General features: G+C 44.9%; 1 protein-coding gene across 1 annotated transcript in view; it reads left to right on the top strand.

The window, feature by feature from the left end:
* The window catches only part of LOC117525073 (immunoglobulin superfamily member 3-like), a 285096-nt gene that overhangs the window by 201023 nt on the left and 57640 nt on the right, over positions 1–26433 (top strand). Inside the window, 4 exon segments of the mRNA XM_034186906.1 lie at positions 3508–3660; positions 3663–3926; positions 15974–16360; positions 21332–21739. Coding sequence (XP_034042797.1) covers positions 3508–3660; positions 3663–3926; positions 15974–16360; positions 21332–21739 — 1212 coding nt within the window.

Below are 26433 nucleotides of genomic sequence, written 5' to 3'. Positions count from 1 at the left end.
AAAGTACACTCCTTGGGACTCCACACACTCCCAGCGGTGTCGCCACTGTTGGAAGCATTCCAAAATGCCTCTTTCGGGATGGCGCGCAGCTCCGCCGTCGTTGCAGCCATGATGTCCTCCTCGTCTCAAAACCTGTTCCTTTTAATGGTCTTTTAATTTTTGGGAACAGCCAGAAGTCACAAGGGGCCATGTCAGGAGAGTATGGAGGCTGTGGAACCACAGGAGTTTGGTTTTTAGACAAATAAGTCCGAATCAAGTTGGAGGAACGAGCTGGAGCATTGTCGTGGTGGAGGCGCCAATTTCCTGTGGCCCACAACTCCGGTCTCTTGCGCCGTACAGCTTCACGGAGGCGACGGAGGACATCCCTGTAATACTCCTTTGTTACTGTTTGACCCTGTGGTGCGTACTCGTGGTGTACACACACGCAGGAGGTAAAAAAAAAACAGTCAGCATTATCTTCACGTTGCTGTGCACTTGGCTGCGCCTTCTTCGGTCGTGGCGACATGGAATGCTTCCACTGTGACGACTGGAATTTCGTTTCCGGGTCATGCCCGTACACCCAGGACTCATCGCCGGTGATAATAGTGTCCATAAAGCTGGGATCACTTTGTGTGGAGTCCAGCATGTCCTGTGAGACTTCCACACGGAGGTGCGTTTGCTCCGCCATCAGCAACCTCGGCACGATCTTCACAGCCACTGGCTTCATGCCCAAATCTTCTGTAACAATGGAATGTGCCAAAAAAGTACTGATGTCCACTTCGTCCGCAAATTTCTTGGATGGTCACTCGACGGTCCCGCATCACCACAGCGTTCACTTTGGAAATGATCTCGTCATTTCGGCACGTTGGTCGGCCGGAGCGTGGCGCGCTCTCCACTGTTAGGCGTCCGTCTTTAAACCGGTTGTACCACTCCTTAATCTGTGTGTTGCTCATAGCTTCATCCCTGAAAGCCGTCTTTATCTTTTAAATGGTTTCCGCTTGGCTGTCGCCAAGTTTCTGGCAAAATTTGATGCAATAGCGCTGCTCCAATGGATCCGCCATTTTCCTTGCAAGAAAAATCTGCCGAGCGCACAGGACCACTCCCCACACAAAGGCTGCTCACAGGCGAATGACGCAGCCGACAGGCGGGACAAAACTCACGCGTGCGCACTAAGGTTCAAGGTTGGCTGACGCAATCTCACATGACTCAGATCCATAAAGTTTTTAAAAAAAAATAAAAAGGTCGGTTTTTTTTTTCTTTTTTCTAATAGACCTCGTATATATGCAATCCATTTACAATTTGTTGTGGTTTTTGTTGAATAACTCGAGTTCTGTTCTTTCATTTTCGGGCAGGTTGCCAGGCCTTTACTTTATAAACCAGCCAGTTGCCATGTCTGCCCTTTATAAGCCAACCTGTTACTAAGCAAGCTGGATTAAGCCATTTCAACCTGTTTTTGCATTTTTTTGGATCATGAGTGATTGTAGTAGAACTGCATCCTGTCCAGTTCTTGTCCCACCACACAACCAGGCTCCTTGATCAGTTTGGAGACCTATCTAACCTGTATCACGAATGCATTTGTAATATTGTCTTATCTTTCATTTTGCACCTAATGTTACCAACGTCACCTGTAGTGCTCTGCGCGTCCCCTGGTAGGCTGAACAGAAAATACATTAAAAATGACATCAGAGATTATAAATACGATTATAAATACGAGATCATCAAAGGTTTTCTTGAATTGATTTGATTTGTAAACTTTTTTTTTCCTTGCAGTTGCAGACCTCCACCAGTAGGTTTGGGGTATAGTGCCCCGTCTTAGACAGAGAAAACATGTCTTGTAAATTTTAAGCCATGAATGACATGACACCGTCACATTAGTAGGCCGGGTTGTTTAGTTGGGGTCTTAGCGTCATCGCATTTTAAACGCCCACAAAGTTCGAGATCCGTCACTTTAGATGCTCAAAGGTGTGGTAGTTTACTGCAATAATGCTGCCTGGTTTTGTTCTGAAAGCTCGTAAGCTTCTGTCACAGTGGCGGCTTTGTGTGTGCGTTCTGCCTTTGTACGTCTGTTGGTTTAGCTGTCAATCAAACACACCAGATTAGACTCTAAACAGCTCACAGGCTGTGGCAGAATTTCAGATGCACTTCCAAAAGGCCGCGTTCCCTCTTTAACTAATAAAGGCACTTTTTTCAAAACGAGGATTTGTGAAAAGGGTTGAATTTAACGTGTTGTTATGAGATGAGATGAGGCTGCACGATGTCCTCGCAGAGCTGCTTTTTGCTTGTGCAATAAGCCGTATGGAATAGAACAGGTCGTGTCTGGAGGCATCTGGCGCCCTGTGATAGAGAAAATGTCATTGGGGCACAATGATGTGTGCAAGACATGTACAGCAGAGGAAATGGACAGTCACCTCACGGCATCTTGATTACTTAAACACATTTTCTGCACACCGTGGAGCATTACAGAGTTTTCATTATTGTCTGCAGAATGGCCATTTTACTTCTGTAAGATTTGCCATGAAATAAAATGATGCGCTTTATTTGGAATATTCCACTACATTTAGCAACTATGGGGTATTTGTAAAAGAATGTTTGTAAGCAAATACAGGGTTATACTGAATTAAAGGACCGGAGAGGTTTTTCCACAAATGGTGCATTACTACTTGTAGCGCCCCCTACCATCCCAAATACAACCTTAACTTTGTAGTGCAGCAGATTTACAAATGAATCCTTCAAAGGTTGGCACAAATACTCCTTAAACATTACTCTTTTGAAAAAAACTGAGTATCCACTTGAATTTTCAATAGGCTGCCAGGTAGGAGTCAATTGAAGTATTACACAGGGGTCAAAATTTTTAAATGTTCCAGTCATATTGAAAGCTATACACATTATTTGTCTGAACATAAATATGCCAAAAAGGTATAGTTTGGACATCTATGACTGAATGTTATGGAGTTATTGGGTGAAAAAGCAAGAATGTTGACAAAGATCAGTTTCAGTAGAGGGTAACATATGTCACATGTCATAGAATCCAATGGACGTTGACATTGTTGACCTTTACCTTGCAGACCAAGCACTGTCAAACTATCCCATTTATTAATCCTATTAGCTCAACCAATAATTTGCACCACTTTTTGCCAAAATTAGAGGAACTTTAACTTCTGACCCCTGTACAATCTGAAATTGACCTTTGTCACCATTCTTAATATTTTACCCCATAACTCCATAACATTAAATCATAGATAGTCCAAACTATACCTTCTGGAATCTTTGTGATCAGACACATAATGTGGTATAGCTTTCAATATGATTGGAACATTTAAAAATTTTTGACCCCTGTGCATTCTTGACTTGACCCCTACCTGGCCGCCTATTGGCAATTAAAGTGGATACTCGGTTTTTTCCAAAAGACTAATGTCTAAGGAGTATTTGTGCCAATATTGGTGTTTGTTTTGAGAAATGAACAATTGTTACAGTTATCTGTCCCACTATTGATACTTATTCTTTTTGTTTTCTTCTCTCTTTCCACAGTTATCCCTGACTCTTTGACAGCAGCAGCTCCAGCCCAGACTCTGTCCAAAGTGGAAGGCGACACGCTGCAGCTGACGTGTGAGGTGTCTCGGGTCACAACGCACCACACTCACTTGTCAGTAGGTTGGTACCTGCGGTCCCCTGAGGATGCCGCCCTCCACCTCAAGAACTGGTCACCTTGTCGAGAGATTTTGTTCTGCGCTCCGGGGGGCCGTATCGGCAGAGAATGGCAGCAGGGGACCTCAGGCTGGACAAAACCAGCACCACTGCCTACAGGCTGACCATTCACAAGTTGCAGCCGGTGGACCAGGGCCTGCTGTATTGCCAAGCGGCTGAGTGGATTCAGGACTCAGATGGCAGCTGGTTTGCTATGACCCGAAAGCAAAGTGACAAGACTCAGCTTCGGATTCAACCCACTGGTGAGTGAAAGGAGATAGGAAGATACGACTACCGGGTCAACAACCAGTTGTATTTGATAATGGTGGAACTGGGGTACCACTGAGTAAACCAGACCCATATCTGCAACTTTTTTGTCACCAGCTCAGCCATGCAGTGTCGGCAAGTGACAACAGACAAGATATTCACAGAAGTCCCATTGCATTTTCTTCCGCTTCATCCGAGGTCGGGTCGTGGGGGCAGCAGCTCAAGCAAAGCTGCCCAGACCACCCGATCCACACACACCTCCCCCAGCTCCTCTGGGGGAACCCCGAGGCGTTCCCAAGCCAGCCTGCAAGACGTAGTCCATCCAGCTGTCCTGGGTCTTCCAGGGGCCTCCTCCCGATGGGACATGCCGGAACACCTCTCCGGCGAGGCGTTCAGGGGGCATCTGAAAAAGATGTCCGAGCCACTTCAGCTGGCTCCTTTTGACGTGGACGAAGCTCATCTCGGCCACTTGTATTTGCGATCTTGTTCTTTCGGTCATGAGCTAAATCTCATGATCATAGGTGAGGATCGGAACGTAGATCGATCGGTAAATCGAGAGCTTTGCCCCCCTGCTCAGCTCTCTCTTCACCACGACGGTCCGATACAGCGACCGCATCACTGCAGATGCTGCACCGTCCGTCTATCGATCTCACGCTCCATCCGTCCCTCTCTCGTGAACAAGACCCGAGATACTTAAACTCCTCCACTTGAGGCAAGGACACTCCACCTACCTGAAGAGGGCAAAGCACCTTTTTCTGGTTGAGAATCATGGCCTCGGATTTGGAGGTGCTGATTTTCATCCCGGATGCTTCACACCTGGCTGCAAACCACCCCAGTGCACATTGAAGGTCCTGATTTGATGAACCCAACAGACCACATCATCCGCAAACAGCAGAGAAGAGATTCTGTGGTTCCCAAACCGGACCCCCTCTACACCCTGACTGTGCCTAGAAATTCTGTCCATAAAGGTAGTGACCAGAACCGGTGACAAAGGGCAGCCCTGGCGGAGGCCAACGTGCACTGAAAACAGGCTTGACTTACTACCGGCAATGTAAACTAAGCTCCTGCTACGGTTGTACAGAGACCGGATAGCCCTTAACAAAGGACCCCGGACCCCGTACTCCCGGAGCACCCCCCACAGGGCGCCTCAAGGGACACGGTCAAATGCCTTCTCCAGATCCACAAAGCACATGTGGACTGGTTGGGCGAACTCCCATGAACCCTCGAGCACCCGATGTAGGGTGTAGAGCTGGTCCAGTGTGCCATGACCAGGATGAAAACCACACTGCTCCTCCTGAATACGAGGTTTGACTATCGGTAGAATTCTCCTCTCCAGTACTCTGGAATAGACCTTATCGGGGAGGCTGAGGAGTGTGATCCCCCTATAGTTGGAACACACCCTCTGGTCCCCCTTCTTAAACAGAGGGATCACGACCCCGGTGTGCCAATCCAAAGGCACTGTCCCTGACCGCCACGCAATGTTGCAGAGACGTGTCAACCAAGACAGTCCCACAACATCCAGAGACTTAAGGTAGTCCGGATGGATTTCATCCACCCCAGGAACCTTGCCACTGAGGAGCTTTCTGACCATCTCGATGACTTCGGCCTGGGTGATGGATGAGTCCACCTCTGAGTCTCCAGTCTCTGCTTCCTCTTTAGAAGATGTGACGATGGGATTGAGGAGATCCTCGAAGTATTCCTTCCACCACCCGACAACATCCCCAGTCAGGGTCAACAGCTCCGACAGTGGTAAGGAAAAACTCCCTCCAATGATTTGACGAAGAAACCTCAAGCAGACCAGACTCAAAGGGGTGACCTTCTGCTTGGGCCATGCTACCAACACAGTTGACAATACAACATATACAGGAAATTTTGGGCGTCCATGCTGGTGCACAGGACAGGAGGCCTGCAGAAGAAGACACCCACTCCCATCTCTGGATGGAGCTGCACCTCAAACAGAGAGAAAAACAGAATCAGGTGGCCGAAAGACAACAAATACAGTATTATTTGTCGGCATTACGCAACAAGATGGTTTTTATTGTTTTTTTTAATTGAGTCTATATATTTGGGGTTCTTACATACCCTTCCTTGCCTAGTGCTTAGCAATTTTGGCATAAAACTTTTCCTTGTTGTCCCTTCAAACGTATCCATCAATTCAGAAATCTTCCAAAGAGTAAGGAAAAATGGTGTTCCTATGGAAGATTTCTGAACACACTTTGACATTTCTGTTTGTTGTTGCTGTTTTATCAAGATTCTGACCTGGGTGCCCAAGTTCGGTCCTCAAGATCTACCTTCCTGACACTCTTAGTTGTTTCCCTGTTCCAACACACCTGAATCCAATGAAAGGCTCATTAAAAGCCTGCTAACAAGTCTTTCATTGGATTCAGGTGTGTTGGAACAGGGAGACAACTAAGAGTGTCAGGAAGGTAGATCTCGAGAACCGAACTTGGGCACCCCTTTTCTATATGGTCTAAGATTGTCGTTTTTGTCATGCTGAGACAGAAAACTTCATTCCCTCTGTAGCTCACTTCTACACTGTCATAGCATGTCTCTCCTTAGGACCAGCTCTCTGATTCCTCATGAGAATTACGTTTTTGAGATTGTGTAATATTTTACTTTGGGTAAAAATGCACTGAAGAATGCCCAAGTTTCACCTGGCTGCTGCCCATAGATGGTTGACAGATGAGTGTTAGAGGTTTTCCCGCCTACCGGTCGTTTAATTTGGGGAGAGAACTCAGAGAACAAGACTCAAAGACGGACAGGAAACAGACTTCAGTTTTAGATTTCGTATTAAAAGATGACTTCACTGAACAGAGAGTTACTACAACAGCTTGCAAGCTGCCCTCACCCAGCGCTCTCCTTTCATTTTCCGCCTGCACTCGACCCACCCCCAGATGGGTGGGCCGTTGCCCTGAGCGTGGATCAGTAAAGTTATGTGATGGGTTGAAAAATGTTGCATTTGACATTTATATGCGGTGACTGCTCACGTTGTAAATCTGAACCGGTATGTGTAAAAACAAAACTGCATTTTGTCTGTGTAGCGTAGTAAGCAAAAGAACAGTATGCATCATGGCGTGCCAGAGGAGATTTGAAGTTATTAGACAGACCATGGACATGGTCCGATTGCTATCCAAGACCGAAGGCGGTTCTACATGGTGGTGTATTTGGCAATGCCCAGCACCAGTGCACCCTACCATACCTGACCTGCACTGACCTGCATCTCAGGTTGTTGAACAAAGCAATTACAGTTTTGCAGAAGCAGAAATGGTCTGTTAGATAGTTCAAGACATTTCTGAGAGTGCTGCAATTTCTTCCTACAGTCCACATACCTGTAGATTTGGCTAACTAGAAAGTCTAAATTAATGTTAGGCCTGAGTGTGAAGTGTGTGGTAGCCTGACTGCCCTTTTTGAAGGCAGAGGTGTCCAATCATTTTCTTGGAGAGCACTTGCCTTGCATGTCTAACTTGATCCAACCACAGGTAATCAAGAGCTGGGAAAACACTGGTGTGATTGGAGCAGATAGACTTCAAAACATTTAGGACAGGTACCTTCCAGGAGCAAGGTTGGACAACCCATGGTCTAGGGTATAGCCCGTCTCCATCTTTTGAAGAATGCTTAAGTTTCTCTGTCCTCACAGCCACAAAAACGTGTGGACTGCCCTTCTCTGATTGCTGATCAGTATCTCACACTAAGCTCATTAGCTTACTAAAATAGGGCTTAGCTAAACCTCTGCAGTCTCCTCACTTTTGTATTTGTTAATCTGTTTGAATGGCATCATTGCAAGAACATCCAGTAATAATTTAGCCACCCCCAAACAGCGTGGGTGTTCGCCTCAGGTGACCTGCGGCTGCCACACAACAGGGGCTCCTTAGGCAATGAGAAGCACAAAGGCCAAGCACGAATTGCAGTTTGCCTGTCCATGAGAATTTTAAGTATGTATTTCAACTAAACTTCACACGGTGGTGGCACACCATATGAAGACGTGCATGAAGGAAAATAATACCGGCCCAACATAAAGGGGAGATAACTGCAATTTTGTGTTTTGTTTATGCATCTCATGATCTTGAGCATCATAAGTGCAACTCCACCAAAACCACTTCATAGATTTCAATGAAACTTCACACAGTGGTGGAACACATTGTGAAGATGTGCACAAAGAAAAATAATTCCAGTCTGACATTTTAAAGAAGAGATAATTGGATGTTTTTATTTTATTGATACATCATCCTGTCTGTATGATACTGATTTCTTAAGTGCAACTCCTCTTAAACCAGTTAGTGGATTTCAGCAAAACTTCACACAGTGATGGCACACCATGTGAAGATGTGATTACTTTTATTATTTTATTGATTCATGATATTGTATGATACCAACTTTGTAAGATCAACTCCGTCGATACTGCTTTATGGATTTCAAAGAAACTTCCCAGAGGTCTGCACTAAGGATGGATTGGTTTCGAAAGTGAGGAAAAACATGATGTGTGTATAACTGTGATCATGTTCACCAGCGACCGTTTAATAGATCACAGAAAGGGAGCTGTTGACCAGTGAGAGGACTCGGAGGAAGGAGGACTGTGAGGAAGTCATGGGGGTCAACATGTGTAGGAAGGATGAGTGAGTAAGACAGGAAGCGTGACCAGAGGAACATGCCTCATGTGTTAATGATCTGGTAATAAGCTGTCAACCTCTAGTCCTGATGGCCCAGAAACAGAGACGCCTTTACATCTCTGCACAGACGTCCTTTCACATATGCACTGTAAGCCCCCCACCTCCCCTCCAGGACATGCTGTAATGAGGCCAGGGTGCTGACCAAGCTTCCATGATGGGGCCACAGAGATCAATGACAAACTGCGTTGGCATTAGCTCAATTAACAATGCAGTGCTCACTGGTGAGCGCCCCGTGCCACTAAATCACTTCAAAGTGGAGTCGTTTTGCTTTTCTCCATTAAGCATCAGATCCTCTCCACAACTCGATGGTGCCCCAGATAGCGCTAGATGTATGAGAAGGAAAGTAGGGAACTGGGATGTAAAACAGGTCTGTCAGATGGGTTCCCACTACTTCACGAGTTTAGACAAAAAGCACAAAGAGCTTTCCTCTCGGCAGCCTTTGTCACTCTCTGTCTATTCTGTAATCTATAATGGATGGGAGTGTTGTTGCTTGACAAAGAGAATACAGCAGAGTTGTGGTGCAGCGTATGACTGCGAGAATGAGGCCTTAAATTTGAATACAGATGTGGGATATATACGGTGCGCTCATACCTTTGGGCTGAACTCGCGCGTTTGATGTTGCACCTGTCCGTGTGAATATTTGACAGGGGAAGTGAGGGAGAGAAACTAAAAAAGGGGGGGAGAAAGCGCATCTATCTCATTAGGCTCCTCATAGAAGAGATGGAGTGGATCTTGAGACGAGCCCATCACTAGCTAATCACCCACAGCCGGCGTAGAAGAGGAAAGCCATGGACAGAATCCTAATGCATCTTTTACTCTCACTTTCTACTATCTCTCTTACATCTTCCCTCGCTCCCTGCTCTCACATCACCTCTCATTTTCTGGAGTCATGTCTTAGCACTGCATCTTGTTTTATATCCTGTCACTTTTCCCTGCACTCAGAAGGGCGCAGACCTCGAAAATGTGAGTGGGATCCAGTAGCATTTTTAACACATTAACTCAGAAACAAATATGTATTGATTTTTAACACATTAACTCAGAAACAAATATGCATCAGAACATCCATTTTTGCATGGTGGCATTTGTTAATATGAAGATAAGCTGATTATAATTTGGTGGATCTGGTCCTACTTATTCCTGAGATATTGATACATTATCATCATGATCACTGTTGTTCACCATTAATGAGGAAAGGTTTAATGACCTTGACTTTTGAAAAGAGTTTAGTGTTGTTTTCGGTTTATGTGTGCATGTTATTGATAAGGGAATTACTACCCTGCACATTGTTTTCATTCATTCTCTGCAGTCAAGATAAGTTCCATAACAGCTGATTAGTTTTCCTTCAATTTTAGTGAGAATATTACTATTAACTAGAGGAGATTCAATTTTGGCGAAGTTTAGTCAAAGTCAAGGGCAAGGAATAACACTCTATGGTCTGAAAAACACTTTATACGTTGTATGTAAAAGTTTGGGCACCCCTGATGATTTCCGTGATTTTCCTTTATAAATCATTTGTTGTTTGGATCAGCGGTTTCAGTTAAATATATCATATAGCAGACAAACACAGTGATAATTGAGAAGTGAAATGAAGTTTATAGAATTTATAAAAAGTGTGCAATAATTCTTTAAACAAAATTAGGCAGGTGCATAAATTTGAGCACCCCAACAGAAAAAATACAATATTTAGTAGATCCTCCTTTTGCAGAAATAACAGCCTCTAAATGGTTCCTATAGCTTCCAATGAGATTCTGGATTATAGTTGAAGGTAGTTTGGTAGTTTCTTTACAAAACTTCTCAGGTTTGTTGGTTTCTGAGCATGGACAGCCCACTTAAAATCACACCACAGATTTTCAATAATATTCAGGTCTGGGGACTGAGATGGCCATTCTAGAATGCTGTACTTGTTCCTCTGCATGAATGCCTTAGTAGATTTTGAGCAGTGCTTAGGGTCATTGTCTTGTTGAAAGATCCAGCCCCGGCGTAACTTCAACTTTGTCACTGATTCATGAACATTGTTCTCAAGAATCTGCTGATATCGACTGGAATCCATGTGACCCTCAACTTTAACAAGATTCCCAGTACCTGCACTGACCACACAGCCCCACAGCATGATGGAACCACCTCCAAATTTTACTGTAGGTACCAAGTGATTTTCTTGGAATGTTGTGTTCTTTTATAGCCATGCATACCGCACCTTGTTATGTCCAAATAACTCAATTTTAGTTTCATCAGTCCACAGCACCTGATTCCAAAATGAAGCTGGCTTGTCCAAATGTGCTTTAGCATACCTCAATCGACTCTGTTTGTGGCGTGTACGCAGAAAAGGCTTCCTCTGCAGTACAGCATCATACAGTATCTCCTTGTGCAAAGTGTGCTGTATAGTTGAATGATGCACAGAGACACTATCTGCAGTAAGATGTTGTTGTCGGTCTTTGGAGCAGGTCTGGGAGTTGACTATACCTGTTCTCACCATCCTTCAGTTCAGCTTATCTGAGATTTTTCTTGGCCTGCCACTTCAGGCTTTAACTAGTACTGTGACTGCGGTCTTCCAGTTCCTCACTATGTTCCTCACAGTGGAAACTGACAGCTGCAATCTCTGAGATAGCTTTTTGTATCATTCCCCTAAACCATGATGCTGAACAGTCTTTGTTTTTGGGTCATTTGAGAGTTGTTTAGAGGTTACCATGTTGCCATCCCAGCAGTTATAGGGTAAGAGGCAGGACGCCAGTCTCAACAGGATGCCAGTCTAATGCAGGACCACACATGAACAGACAAACTCATCCACACTCAAACTCACACCTACGGTCAATTCAAATTTTTCAATTCACCTAACCTGCATGCCCTTGGATGTGGCAGGAAGAGCATTCAAACTCCACACAGAAAGGACCAGGCAGGAAGGGAACCCACAACCTTCTTGCTGTGAGGTGTGTGTGTGTGTGTGTGTGTGTGTGTGTGTGTGTGTGTGTGTGTGTGTGTGTGTGTGTGTGTGTGTGTGTGTGTGTGTGTGTGTGTGTGTGTGTGTGTGTGTGTGTGTGTGTGTGTCTGTCTGTCTGTCTAATTCAAAACACCATTACAGACATATGTATATTTACTTGTACATTTATATTGTGTGGTGTGTAGAATGCACAGGTTATGCAGCCTCCTGATGCCTTTCATTTTCCTTGTCAATACAATAATTTGACAATAGATGTGAGACACTTGCTGCTTACATCATAGGTACCCACTGTGGGGTAGATGAGCCAATTAGATGTTAGGCTTGTTTGGTGCGCACATTTGTATAATCATCTCAATAAAACGATTTTTATAAAAACAGCCATTACTCGAGGGTGCTTTGTGATTGAGACTTTATAATCACAGTGTGTGTATATTATGGTGACACAAATGGAATGATGCTAATTTGCATCAATCATCCCAACATCCATATTTCAAGAATGCATAAGACACTTCCTATGCAGAATTCAAATACATTGTGTTGACATAGATGTGATATCATAATTGGCTATCCTAATTAGACTGCTGATTTGCAAACACCACATTTTTTAAAGTAAACTTGGTAGGACATCATGTAATTCAAGTGCCTCTTGTCCCTCATCTGTTTTCCGCTTTTTTGCTCACTGTGCGGTAGCTAGCTGTGTTTCTAATTAGCTGTAAACACTAACACATGTAGGACAGATTCAGGCGGGCGTCTGTCTGTGTGTCTGCTACCACGGCTCTCGGCTGAAGACTTCCTGTTGTACATGGTTCTCGCTGAGTTCCACGCTGGCCGACGACCATAATCTTGTCAGAGGGGGTCACACCTGCCTCAGCATTGTTTTTGCACCAAACACATCCCATTTACATGCCGGAAAACAGTGTGTCACTGTCCTGCTGCCTCACTGTAGATACTGAAATCTATCTGAGCGTTGCAGCATGTTCTCTTCACCTCAAAACCCTGAAGACTTTGTGAACATCAGCAGTACTTCTGTGTAGCCTTTGCTGATTTTCACAAAGCATTTGATTCAGTTGACCGGGCTGTTGTCTGGTGCATCCTGAGAATTGATGGGATTCCAAAAGGTTGCTGGACATCATAACTGGCATTCATCAGGGATGTGTTCTGGCTCCTCCTCTATTCACTTATTGCTTTATCTGTGTACTGGCTAGGGTTGTGAAAAACAGCAGGTTAGGTGCCTTTGTTGGTGAGGAAGGGTTACTGACCTTGACTTCATTGATAAACTTCTCAAGTGCTCATCTCCTCTTAAGCAAGGAGTCGGAATGTCTGGTTTTGCGATTGTCCTGGACCAGGACTAGCATCCAGGTTTCCTGTGACTTCTTGGCCATCAGGAGAGTATCTGTATGCAAAGTACTGAACTTGTGGAGGCATTCCCTTATCTCTGCAGTGACTATCATGTCTCTGGGTCCTTGGTGTTTGAGATCAAGAGATCCTTGGGAAGATCTTATGTAGTCATGAGGATGCTGGACAGAGGTGTTTGCAGGAGAATGAGTCTTTTGCGTCTTGGTGCTTCCTGTCTTTCTGTATGAATGTGAGACTCTGATGCTAACCAGTGACCTAAGTTGACATTGGGATGTCTGTAGTACTACTTGGTGTCTTTGAAGGATCCTTGGGTACTGCTGGAATTACTAGGGAGCTACTTAGGGAGACTCTGCTGAGAAGTATCACTTGCACACTGAGGGAATGTCTGATACGACATTTTGGCCTTGTGGCGCATTTCCCTGGGCATGATCCAGTGCAAAATTGCCTCTGCATTAAGGATGCTGCAGATACGAGGGGTGATTGAGTTGTTTTGAGGGTGATTCTCCATCTTTTTGCTGCATGAGAAACCAACATTTCTCAATGTTGCACCCAGGGGTGAAAACTTCACACATTCTTGAGAAATGTTGGTTTCTCAGAATGCAAAAGATGGAGAACCAGGTCCTACTTTTGGGGGGTCAGGCTCAAAACTGCCCAGTCACCCATGTACATGGTTAATTTCAGGAGGTGGGGGTGGATCGGTTGTCTGCCTGAGGAGTCACAATCCAGGACCCAAGGTGGTTCCACGATGTGGTGGCTGCGGAAACGCGCAACGCCAGCAGATGCTCCCAGACTTGACTTGAACTTCTCTCCACTTATGTGTAGAATTAGTACATGTAGAAGTGTCAGTATTGAGTAGGCTTTCTCTCGTATGTGTGTATATGTAAATAGTATCCGCTTCCCTTCTCCCATAATGCTCCTCTGCATAACAAGCTCTTACACGAAGAGCAGGCTTTGAACTTTCCACGAGTGGGTTTCTCAGGAAGCCTGTGTTTTTTTTTTTTTTTTTATATTTATAATTACAGCTAGCGGCTACAACCTAACTGTGAGGCAAAGCAGCCATCCTCAATACAAACCCACGCTCATCATCTGGAAATTAATACTGCAAATAAAAGTGAATGCATGTCCGTATGCCCACAGTCAGTGTAATTTGGCCGAGTGGAAGAGTTATTCTACCACACTGTGCAAGAGGAGAAAAGATCCTGACTCTTTCTACTGAAGAGAATTTTAATGATGTGTTGATTTTTTTTTTTTTTTTTTTTTTTTTTTTTTTTTTAATTGCAGTAGAGGTGAATCCAAGGAGGGGAAGATCCGAGTGCTCTGGAAGATCAGCATTTTACCAGAGTGCTGCAATACGTGACCTCAACTTTGTCTTCGTGCCTTTTTTGCAGTACTTTCATCCTTACCGAGGCCGCTTTGGTACCCACGTGTTCACTGACCCCCTTACAATCTCACCTCTGCCAACATTGCTCTTTTTCAGTATACGGGGTTTGCATCCCGCAGCAGGGTTGCGAACATCAATTTTCATCCACATTCAGACATCAGTCTTTGTTTGTTTTGATAAAGCATCATCACCTTCTTGAACTGATCTGTAATAGTACATGAACTGCATTTTTATAGCGCGCTTCCATGTGATGCAGATGCTCAAAGCCTTTACACAAATGCGCTCACAAACCAGTGTCAGCATGTTGCCATGCAAGGCGCGCAGCTGCACACTGGGAGAAACTTGGGGATTACGGACCTTGAGATCGTCACCTCTCCATGAATATTCAAAATAATTATAATACCGTATATAATTTGGCCCTGATTATAAGTTGAGCATGTCGCTGAGCAGGTAAGGAGGTAGCCTGCCCATTTGTAGACCTCTGTTTGAGTCCTGTTTGTCCTTGGACAAGATGCTTACTGTAATCTCCATTGTCTCAGTCTGCCCAGTTGTGAATAGGTATTGGTCTCAGCTGGGGAAGCAACCTGCATCGGACTGGCGTCCCATCCAGGAGAAGTTGTAGACTCTGTTTCACTTGACGCTACAGAATCTCGAGATAAGCACCGGTGTTGCCATCCAAGCGGTCCCCCCCTGAAAATCGCTCCACCCTGCCTTCACTGTACATGCGTCATTTCTGAGCGTCAGCAGGGATTCACCGATTATCGCCTCGTTTCTGCTTAAAACTGACTTGAGAATGATTTAAGAGGTTTTACTTTGTCATCTGATTGTTAATAATCACATTATTTCCTTTGATCGATTTGGGTGTAGAGAGTCAGACTCGGAAAGTCAGACTCAGAAGTGCTGCTGTGGCGCTCCAATCGCTCCCCCGTCTTTTATGATGAAATAATGCTGAATTTATGTGGAAATGATTGTTGTACAAAAGCTTCAGATATCTGTTGCTGAGATAGATGATGACTGGAGTGCAGCTTTAAGCAGAAACAAGGCCATAATCGGTGAATCGCTGCCGATGCGCCGAAATGACACATGCACAGTGAAGGTAGGGTGGACTGATTTTTAGGGGAGGACCATTTGGTCGGCGACACCAGCACCAGTGGGCCTTGGGGCCTATATAGGACTTACTTCTGATTATAAGAAGAGCCTCCTTTTTCAGATGGCCTAGCGATTAGTGCACTTGTTTCCAGAGCAGATGGTTCCTAGTTCAAGGCCACCTGTGCGTATTCTCCATGTGACATGGAGCATCAGGCATAAAACATGTGCCAAATCAACATGCAGATCCATATTGGTACTGCTGTGCCAACCCCAAGTAAAAAGGGAGAAGTCGAAAAAGCTTAGTACAGTCTAAAAAAGGGGCCGCTGTCTCAACGAGAAAATTTGTGTAACAATTTGCATATATGTTTTAAAGTTATTTCAACGCAGCTATTACTGAGTTAATGCCACAAGTGCTTTGACACTAACAGCGAGTTGTGATTTGATGTGCATGAAGTCTGTTGCTGCTGGTGGTTTTGAACAAAAAGTAGTTGAATTTGCTTGAACAGTTCAGTCACTTGGATCAATAATGCTGTTAGCAATCATCTGATTGCTCCACCAAACAGTGCTTTAACTCTGTTCCCTTTCTCTTCCCTCTCATGTGTCTCTTTTACTCAGATCGGGACTTCAGCATCCAGGTTAGCACGGATCGACGGTCCTTCACGGCCGGTGAGCCGCTGGAGCTTCGCTGCACCATTGAAGCCCAAAACGTCCCCGAGCGCTTCTTCTCGGTGTCGTGGGTCTTCAGCAGCTCACCGGTGGCCGTGGTGGGCCCCAATGCCGTGCCTGCCCTGGGCTCCGATTATGTCGCCCGAGAGGCCGCTGGTCACATGACTGTGCGTAAAGAAAGTGCCAATGTTCACCTGCTAAAGCTCCAGAACTTGCGCACTGAGGATGCCGGGAAATATATCTGCCGTGTGACGGAGCGGGAGAAGACACCTACAGGAGATTTCATCGATCGCAGCAAGAGGTCCCGTAATGTCCAGATCACCGTCCAGCCGCTCAGTGAGTCATAAATCCATTCATATCTGTAGGTGCTTAGTTTTCCTGTCCTTACTTGTCAGTGACAGTAAGATTGATACGCTTCTCTTTCCACGTGTGGTCTAAAAGGCTAATCCTGCTCTTATTCCTGATGTATTTTCTCTGAGTGCATTACTAAGGATTGGTAATGCACCATTATGGTGCTTTCCATTTCCTTGGCTTTGCTCGGCGGTGTAACATTATAGCAGGATAATGGAAAAGAGACAACTCGTTCTCGAGGAGGCTGAGCTCACAATCTTGAAATGAAAGGGTGGAGGAAGAAAAGAAGCAAAGAATGACGCCTACCCCTCCAGGGTCTGTTAAGTGGCTCCTCCAGCTAAATTAATGTGTTCTGCTGGGGCATAACCTTCTCAGCCGGGTTGAGAAGGACCGTCCGGTGGGCTGGAAGGTGACTGATGCAAATTTACAGTCAAGCCTTCAAACCGTTATCTGCAGTCCTCCTGTTACTGGGATTTTTTTTTTTGGTCTCCTCAATGGAAGCAGAAGCCTCACTAACATTTCTGGTCATTTGCTTTATCCCCTCTTCTCTCTGTGTTTCCAGTTATCTCTAGGCCAGAAAAGGGCACATAGCCAGCTGCTAACAGCATAATAAAATACAATAACTATTGAGCAGCATCAGCTCTCAAGCAGCCAACAGTACATTCCCCGGACCGCTCAAGTCCTCCTGTTATATCGGCCCAAAACAATGACTCCGGGTCTGCAGCATCCTCCGGGGAAACCTCGCTGTATGGGAAGTTTTGTTTTTCCCCAACAAAGACATTAATGCCTCTTAAAGGATTTTTACAGTGTTTACACAGAGTGATAATCGTGGTTACTGGAAGAGAACTATACGAAACTGAGCAATAGGGGTCAAGCAGCAAAGTCTTCTGTGATGCATTTACAGTCTCTCACCTGCACACACACACAAACGCCAGAGAAAGGAATTGGGTGCAGGTTGGTAATCGGGTGCGACAGGGGTTTGAGTTGACGAGCCAGAGGCAGGTAGCAGTGACGGCAGAGGAAAAACAGATGTAAACACTGGTGACAAATCAGTGTTGATGGATGAGTTTGCCTTCGCAGTGAGAACGGGAAATCGCTCTTGTGCCATGATGAATCTCTGTCAGACTGCTCGAAAGGGCAAGAGCAAGGAGAAAAGATCAGAGAGGAATGGAGGGTGAAGCCAGAGTCACAAAACAGAATTTGCAGGTGGGAAATGTTTTAAATTGACAGGGGGAGTTCAAGGGATTTGAGGGCTGTGGAAGCTAACGATGGGGCTGAAACGCACAGAAAGCATCGCACTCATGTTACGCCTGGTTTGCGTGGTGATTTTCAGTTAGGAGACCATGTTAAGAGATTCAATCTTGCAGACCCGTGTGTTGTGTAAATGCCTTTCATGAGAATGGAACTCGTATAGGTTTTTTTGTTTGTTTTTTTTTTACAAATCATTTTGGCATCATACTGGCAACATCAAATAATTAACACATTTTAATGGATTTTTCTATTACTGGGAAAGAACTTACATCCATGAAATATATAAACAGAAGTTCTTAAACACCTTTTTAATGATTGATTTAAAAAAGTCACATGACTACTGTCTGGTGAGAGTAAGTCACTTTCTGCTCTTTCTGAATGCTCCTCAAATAAACCCACGTGGATGTGGATTATAAAAATGATGTAAAAGGACAAAGTTAATGGTGAGTCTACCTGTACTTGTATGCAAAAAAGAGCCTGTACACAAAAGGTAAAGCCCAAACGGAATGCATACTGTAAAATGGTCAGGGGATACTGTGTGGAATCAAAGTCCTTATCAAAGACAAATGATGGGGAACAACTGAGCGGTGATGCACCACAAATGGTTTTAAGGCACACTCGCACAACAGTTGTGTGTGACGTGCATGCACACGTAACGCGGCCTTGCCATTTGCAGTGTGGTCAAGGTGAGAGATTTTTAAAAGAAAGAGGATGTGTCTTTATGTGCATGAAGGTTTATTCCATATTCACTGAGAGCTCATGCTTATTAGGTGACCAGCAAGCTGAGAGGAAATCAGCAGAGCTTGGCCTGAGAGGAGAAAGAAACGCGTAGACTTTTCAACGCATCACTTATGACAGAATTGTTGTAGAACCCTGTTGTAGAATGTGAATTGTTGTAGAAAGTGGAACCCTCTTGGCTCTTGGGGGAGCCAAGAGGGTTCCACTTTCTACAACAATACGGCTTTTGGGTCAGCCAGAGCTTTATGATGTTTGAAAGAGATTGAAGTTATGAAAGCACAAAACAGAGCAGAAAATCCAGTGAAGACTTTTATCCTCCTCGTCTTCTGAAGTTGGATCCTACAGCTGCTGAGCGCTGTGATCTTGGCTGTTTTTTTGGTGTCTGGGTGGACTTGATCAACATGCGACACAGGGTTCAGAAGAAGGATCTCAGCCCACACATGCAAACCTATGAGGTCTTCTTCTTTAGCTGTCACTCCGATGTGCCTAAGGGCAGTTACAAAACATGTGCAGTGGTCCTGTCACACAATTGTGCAAACCCACGTGCAAATTGCTCCCACATCATAGTCCACCGGGTCCTTTAAGTCCCATTCACATGGCACTAATGAAGGACACCGAAGCCAAAACGGAACAAGAAATCTGGACTTACGTTGACTTTTGGAGACATTGTTTTAACCGTCATCCAGCTTAGTTTCTGTAGCTGGCGCTTCGTCAGAATTTTCAAACTGTTGAAAAATGTGAATGAAGATGGACGACAACCTCAATTTGTCTGTAATCTACCATCAGCATTCAGTTTAATTTTTGTCCAACTTCATCCAGCCTCTCTCTCTCTCTCTCTCTCTCTCTCTCTCTCTCTCTCTCTGCCTCCGATGTGCGTGCGCACGCACACATTGTCAAGACAACGCAGCTGCAGGTGACTGTGGACAGCACAGATTCGCTGCAGAAATTATCACAAACTGGCGCTCGTTTTGATTTTGTTTTAAAGCGTCAAGGTCGCTGTTCACTTTGTTTTTCTTTTGTTAGTTTCAGTTTTGTTTCGGTCTTTTATGTGCTGTGCACTCGCAGGCTTTTCGGTGATGTGACTAATTTTTCCAATATTTCTCAACGATTTGTGGCTTATGACTTTTTTCCTTCATACAGCAAACGCCGTGTGACCGGGCCATTAATCACCCCTGGATTCACATTCTTACTGAATGCATGATTTTGTTCTCCCTGACACTCCCCCCCCCCCCCCCCCCCGCGCGCGATTTGGATCTGTAAAAATTTCCATAACTCTGAAAATGAGTGCAGACTCAACTCTGAAATTTTGAGTTTTTATCAATCTAGAGGAGGACCAGTGAATCAAATGTAACAACACATTATGCAATAACACTGCTTTATATAATAACTGAACACAACCTACTGCATTCTCACTTCACTGTGTAATAACAGCTGCGTTTTGTAATAAACAGCATACATACAATATGTATTATTATTAATAATATTATTGTTGTTGTTAGTGTACAAAATGCATCAGAATTGTTGTCACTAAAGTAATGAGATCACATGGAGAGTGGGCAGGGGTGCCCTTGAACCACGAACCTTCTGCACTGGCAACAAACACACTTAATAACTTTGCCACACCCCTGCCCAATACCAAAGGCCCCAGTACATAATTTTTTACTATTTTATTTGCTGTCTGCGTGATTCAATGTGTATTGTGCCTAACTGCATAGTCTGTGCATGAATTTAACATATTTTGAAGCCATACATTTTGAGTCCTTAGTAATACTCTTATTACATTTTTCTGTGAAAAAAATGCAAGTCCTGCATTTTGTAATAATCATTGCAATGCATAATAATTTATAACAATGTAAAGAAATTTATTGCATATTGTGTCCAGCCTGTTTATAACAAGATGTGTCAGATTATTACAAAATGTGGGTGTTATTACATAATGCACTATAGAATTATATTTTCATCAGATAAAAATTGCAACTTCAACATTTTGCAATATCCATTGCAATATTTAATAATTTGTTACAAAATATAGGAAAATGTATTACATATTGCAATCAGGCTGTTTATTGCAAAATGAAGCAGATTAAGATAACATAAGATCAACTTTATTATCCCGAAGGAAATTATTTTGCCAGAGTACCGAAACAATAAAGAGTGAACAATGTTTTTGTTTAGTTTTTTGTTTAGTTTTGTTTTTGACAATAAGTACAACAAATTTATAAGAAATGACTGGAAGACGTTTGCACAAGATGTTCGATAATATTGCGCATAACTCTGAGTAACTAAAAAACTCTGAATAACTCTGATTGTTATGTATTCATCCTGCAGAAGGGGGAGGAATTATACAGTCTGATTGCCACAGGCAGGAAAGACTTCCTGTGGAGTTCTGTGGTGCACATCGGTGGTCTCAGTCTATGGCTGAAGGTGCGCTGACAGGGTGTCAGTGTGGCATGCAGGGGGTGGAAAGTGCTGTCGCAGATGCTGAGCAGTTTCCTCAACATCCTCCTCGCTGACACCTCCACGACAGACATGATCATTATTAGATTATTATATTATTCCAAAATGTGGGTGTTATTGCTTAATACACTATACTCGTATTATTACAATTTCACATTACAAAATGTTTGTGTTATTACATAATTAATTGAAAATTTGACATTTTCTTCAGTTATTACAAAATGTGGTGTCATCATGTAATACATTGCTCCAGGCCATCTCCGCATTTTTAGCATATATTTTGATCATAAAATAAAGGCAAACAGGCCAGTTGAGTGACTTGTGAAGACATCTGACTCATCACAGCATCCTGGTGTCCACTAGAGGCCACTATTGCTTGTGCGTGATTGATATTGGTGCCGGAGAGAGAAATTATTTTGAGAACTTTTTCCATTGTCTCCTCGCCTCTTTGCATGTTTGCTATTTCAAGCTTTTTAACCTCACCTCTCTGTCCCTCTGTTTTCTTTCTAGAGAGCAACATCACCATTTCCATGACCAGCAACTCCTCGGAGGTCCTAGAAGGTAATGTGATTCAGCTATCCTGCTTGGTCCAGTCTGCCACGGGCCCCGTGACTGTGTTCTGGCAGTGGACGAACAAACAGGCAGTGGGACCAGTGCAGGAGGTGGCCTCCGTGGATCGGGATGGCACTGTGTGGCACAGCCCCACCTACAGGGAGCGCTCCAGCTACGGAGAGATACGTGCGGAGAAGGTGCGGTCTGACATGTTCACATTGTCCCTGTACAACTCCTTGCCTGGGGATGAGGGCCAGTATAGCTGCACGGCCACTGAGTGGCTACAGACCAGTGCCGTGCCGCAGTTACACTGGGAGAAGATCGGAGAGAAATTTGCAACCAAGACCATCACCGTCAAAACTGTTGGTAGGTTTATGCACCTGTTTTCTCGTGTTTATTTTCACGTATGTATCCTACATCCAGAACAAAGAGGCATATGGTTTGTGCTTTGCAAAAAATGATGAATGACTCGGACACAATATTCAATCCACATAGTAGAAAACGTTATGGTTTATTCATGCGCTGCTTTGGGGAAAGGGCTATAAAGACGCGCATACACACTGTGACTCTTGCGCCACTCCGTAGTACCCATCACACACACACACACGCACACATAAATGAACCACAATTATGAAAATGGAACTGCAGCAGCACTGTGTTTCACAGTCTGCAGGTGCCGAGTTAAGCCGAACGTTCCCGCCACAGGCTGAGGAAACCATCGGAGCAGAGCTGTGAGGAGCTGGAAGGCCAGCAAACCCAGCCAATGGATTAGCTCCCTGCAGCAGCATGTAGCAGTGCTGCAGAGAAGTGTCAGTTTTTAAGTGGTCATTAAGTTCAGGCAACAAGGGAAAAAGACTTTCAAGAGACGCATTATGGAAGTAGCCAATAGATGTCCAGAGATGCTCGTTGCTACTCCTCGACATCGTTGCTTCCTCCTACACGCTTGGTGATCAAGAGGTTTTTGTGAATGTGCACTCTCGTGTGATGGCTATTGTTGGTTTTTTGTTTTGTTTTAAGGTCTGTATGGGTTTTTTTTTTTTTTGGTCCTTTGTTTGCTCAGTTCAGCTTCCAGCTACATTTGTATGAGACCTGCCATGCAGACTAAGACATTGTTCTCTTTCTGCATTTGTTTTTGTTTTAGGTTTTTTATTCTGATATACTGCAATTTTTGGCATGCTCTTGCTTTTAAACAGCACTGAGGAGGTTGGGGTTGTGGTTTTGTGCATCATTACTGAAGTGGTCTGCAGTCTCTACTGAGCACCCCCCCACTCCCCCGCAATCCAACTTTACATGGTGTCAAAAGTCACAGACACAACACATGCATTCAGAATCTAGTCTGAGCGTTGCAAACAAAACAGATTTGCAAAACATGTGGATTTAATTGCTTTCCCCACCACCTATGAATGCGGCTTGAAACATATTTGTGTGTATGGGAGGAGGGGTCAGATTTCAGAATCAGAATCACCTTTATTGTTGTTGTAATTTACATTTCAACGAGATTTGAGTGCAGCTCCAGAAGGTAGTTTTCCGAGATGCAAGTAATTATTAGCCAAATAAAAGATGATGAAATTTAACAAAATAAATTATTTAAATATATGTACAACTAAAATAAAATGTGGACAAAAGTAAAATGTAAAACGAGAATTGAGCAACTGTGGAATGATACTGCATGGGAAAATATTGCACATGGTTTACAGATATTGCACAAGAACTTTGAAAAGTGCAGATTCAAGTGATTTGTTATTGTTCAGAGCAGTGATCGCTCCGGGGAGAAAGCTGTCCCTGAGTCTGTTTGTCCTAGTTTTGATTGACTTATACCATCGGTCCAAGGGTAGTAGGTCAAACAGGTGGTTGCTGGGGTGGGATGTGTCTTTGATGATGCTGGCAGCTCTGCTGAGGTAGCGAGAGCTGGCAGTGTCTTCCAGGCTGGGCAAAGAGCAGCTAGTGATCCCCTGTGCCGTTTTGATCACCCTCTGCAGCGCTCTCCTGTCTGCTGCTGAGCACCTCCCATACCACGCTGTAATGCAGTACATCAGGATGCTCTCGATGGTGGCTCTGTAGAACAACACCAGCAGCTTCTCCTCCAGATTGTTCCTCCTGAGCACCCTCAGGAAGTGGAGTCGCTGCTGGGCTTTCTTCACCACCACTGTGAATTGTTCTGTAATTTATGTCTGTAGCATGGCCCAAGCAGAGGGTCACCCCTTTGAGTCTGGTCTGCTTGAGGTTTCTTCCTCAGGGGGAGTTTATCCTTACCACTGCTGCTCTGGGGGTTAGTGAGGTTAGACCTTACTTGTGTGAAGTGCCTTGAGGCAACTCTGTTGTGATTTGGTGCTATATAAATGAAAATAAAATTGAAGTTGTGGTGTTGGCAGTCCAGGAAAGGCTGTCAGAGAGCTGTACTCCCAGGAACTTGATGGAGCTCACCCTTTCCACATAGTCCCCATGGATGTAGAGCAGGGCTGGGTCAGCCCTGCCCTTCCTGAAGTCCACGAGGAAGTCTTTGATCCACTGGCAGATGGGGGTGGAGATGCCCAGATGTGTCAGTTTCTGGACCAGGATCTCTGGGATGATGTGGTTGAAGGCTGAGGTGAAGTCCAGGAAGAACATCCTTGCATAGCTCTCCTGGTGCTCCAGGTGGCTCAGTGCTGTGTGGAGCGCTGTGGTGATAGCATCCTCTGTGGAGCGGTTTGTTCTGTAGGCAAACTGGTGGGTGTCCAGAGTGGGAGGCAGACAGGCTGTGATGTGCTGAGAGACCAGTCTTTCAAAGCACTTCATGACCACAGGTGTAAGTGCAACAGGCCTGTAGTCATTTATGCTCTCCACTGCTTCTTTGGGACTGGGATGATGGTGGAAGATTTGAGGCAGAGTGGAATGATGGCCTGCGACAGAGACAGGTTAAAGATGCAGGTGAAAATTCCAGCCAGTTGGTCAGCACACGCTTTGAGCACCTTGTCAGGTACACCATCGGGGCCGGCCACCTTCCTGGGGTTCACTGCCTTCAGTACACATCTCACTTTGTGCTCCTTAAGTGTTAGAGTGCTAGTGCTGGAGGGTGGTGGGTGTGGAGTTGCTGCTGGTCTGTCTGCTTCGAAGCAGGCAAAGAAGCAGTTCAGCTCCTCTGCCAGCAAGGCGTCAGACCTAGCATTTCCTGGGTTGCTGCTTCTGTAGTTGGTTATGTGATTTATTCCCTGCCATATCCTTCTGCGGTCATTCACAGCAAAGTGGTTCTCTTATCTTTTTCTTGTAGGCAGCCTTGGCCTCCCTGATGCCTCTTTTCAGGTTGGACCTGGCCGTGCTCTACAGGGCTGTGTCCCCTCATTTAAAGGCGGTGTTGCGGCTTTTTAATAGGGACTGGACTACACTGTTCATCCAGGGTTTCTGGTTTGGAAAAACCCTGACCCTTTTGTTGACAGTGACAGTGTCAACACAGTTCTTAATGTTGGAGAGTACGGTGTCAGTGTACTCCTGCAGGTTGTGGAAGGAAAATAAATCCCATACAGTCCACGAGAAGCAGTCCTGTAGCTGGGAGAGCACTCCCTCAGGCCAGTGGATTGAATTGTCTTTCGTTGTGGCTTTGTCTGCCTCAGCAGGGGGGTGTAGGTGGGGGTGAGAGACAGGCAGAGATGGTCAGATCCAGCAAGATGGGGGAGGGGAGTGACTTTGTATGCATGTTTTATGTTTGAGTAAACATGGTCCAAAGTATTGTCCCCTCTGGTGGCCCACTTCACGTACTGGACGAACTTAGGGAGCACAGTCTTTAAACACGCTTGGTTGAAGTCACCAGCAACAATACAGACGCCATCCAGGTGGGCCAGCTACTGTTTATTTACATAGGCAAGCAAGAGGCTAAGGGCCGTGCTAACATTAGCATCCGTGGGGTGTAAACAACAAACACAATGACTACTGTGAACTCTCTTAGGAGATAAAAAGGTCTGCACAAGACTGCCAGCACCTCTAAATCAGGAGAACAGTGAGAGTCAGTGATCCTGCTGCTACATCACCACTCGCAGTTCACATAAACACAGAGCCCCCCACCTCTACACTTACCCGAATCTCTGGTTCTATCCTGCCAGTGTAGCATGCGGTCTGCTAGCTCGACTGCAGCGTCAGGCATCAGCGGGTGAAGCCACGTCTCTGTGATGAAAATAATGCTGCACTTATGTACAAAGCTGTTTGTAGCCATCTCTAGCTCCATTTCATCCATTTTGTGGGTGATGGATCTAGCGTTGGAGAGGAAGAGGTAATGCTGGCCTGTGAGGTTGTTTACATAGCCTAGCATTGGAGCCCGACCGACATCCTCACGTCTGCTTCCTGTCTCTGCACCGCCTTCTCCGCCTGCTGGGCAGGCTGGTAATCCACGGAGAATCCGGTGTTCTCGCTATGTCCTCCGGGATGTTGTGGTACTGGTGGAAGTCGCTAGTAACCGGCAATTTGTACCTCAGACCAAGGTCAATAAAGTTTTGACGGCTGAAACTGTGGGTCGCTTTGACAAAATTCGAAGAATATCAATCAATCAATCAATTTTATTTATATAGCGCCAAATCACAACAAACAGTTGCCCCAAGGTGCTTTATATTGTAAGGCAAGGCCATACAATAATTACGTAAAAACCCCAACGGTCAAAACGACCCCCTGTGAGCAAGCACTTGGCGACAGTGGGAAGGAAAAACTCCCTTTTAACACGAAGAAACCTCCAGCAGAACCAGGCTCAGGGAGGGGCAGTCTTCTGCTGGGACTGGTTGGGGCTGAGGGGAGAGAATCGGGAAAAAGACATGCTGTGGAAGAGAGCAGAGATCAATCACTAATGATTAAATGCAGAGTGGTGCATACAGAACAAAAAGAGAAAGAAACACTCAGTGCATCATGGGAACCCCCCAGCAGTCTAAGTCTATAGCAGCATAACTAAGGGATGGTTCAGGGTCACCTGATCCAGCCCTAACAATAAGCTTTAGCAAAAAGGAAAGTTTTAAGCCTAATCTTAAAAGTAGAGAGGGTGTCTGTCTCCCTGATCTGAATTGGGAGCTGGTTCCACAGGAGAGGAGCCTGAAAGCTGAAGGCTC

The sequence above is a fragment of the Thalassophryne amazonica genome, chromosome 14 (assembly GCF_902500255.1).
Source record: "Thalassophryne amazonica chromosome 14, fThaAma1.1, whole genome shotgun sequence".
In the NCBI taxonomy this organism is placed as follows: Eukaryota; Metazoa; Chordata; class Actinopteri; order Batrachoidiformes; family Batrachoididae; genus Thalassophryne; species Thalassophryne amazonica.
Note: the sequence above shows the minus strand (reverse complement) of the source record. Positions and strands in the feature narration are given on the sequence as shown.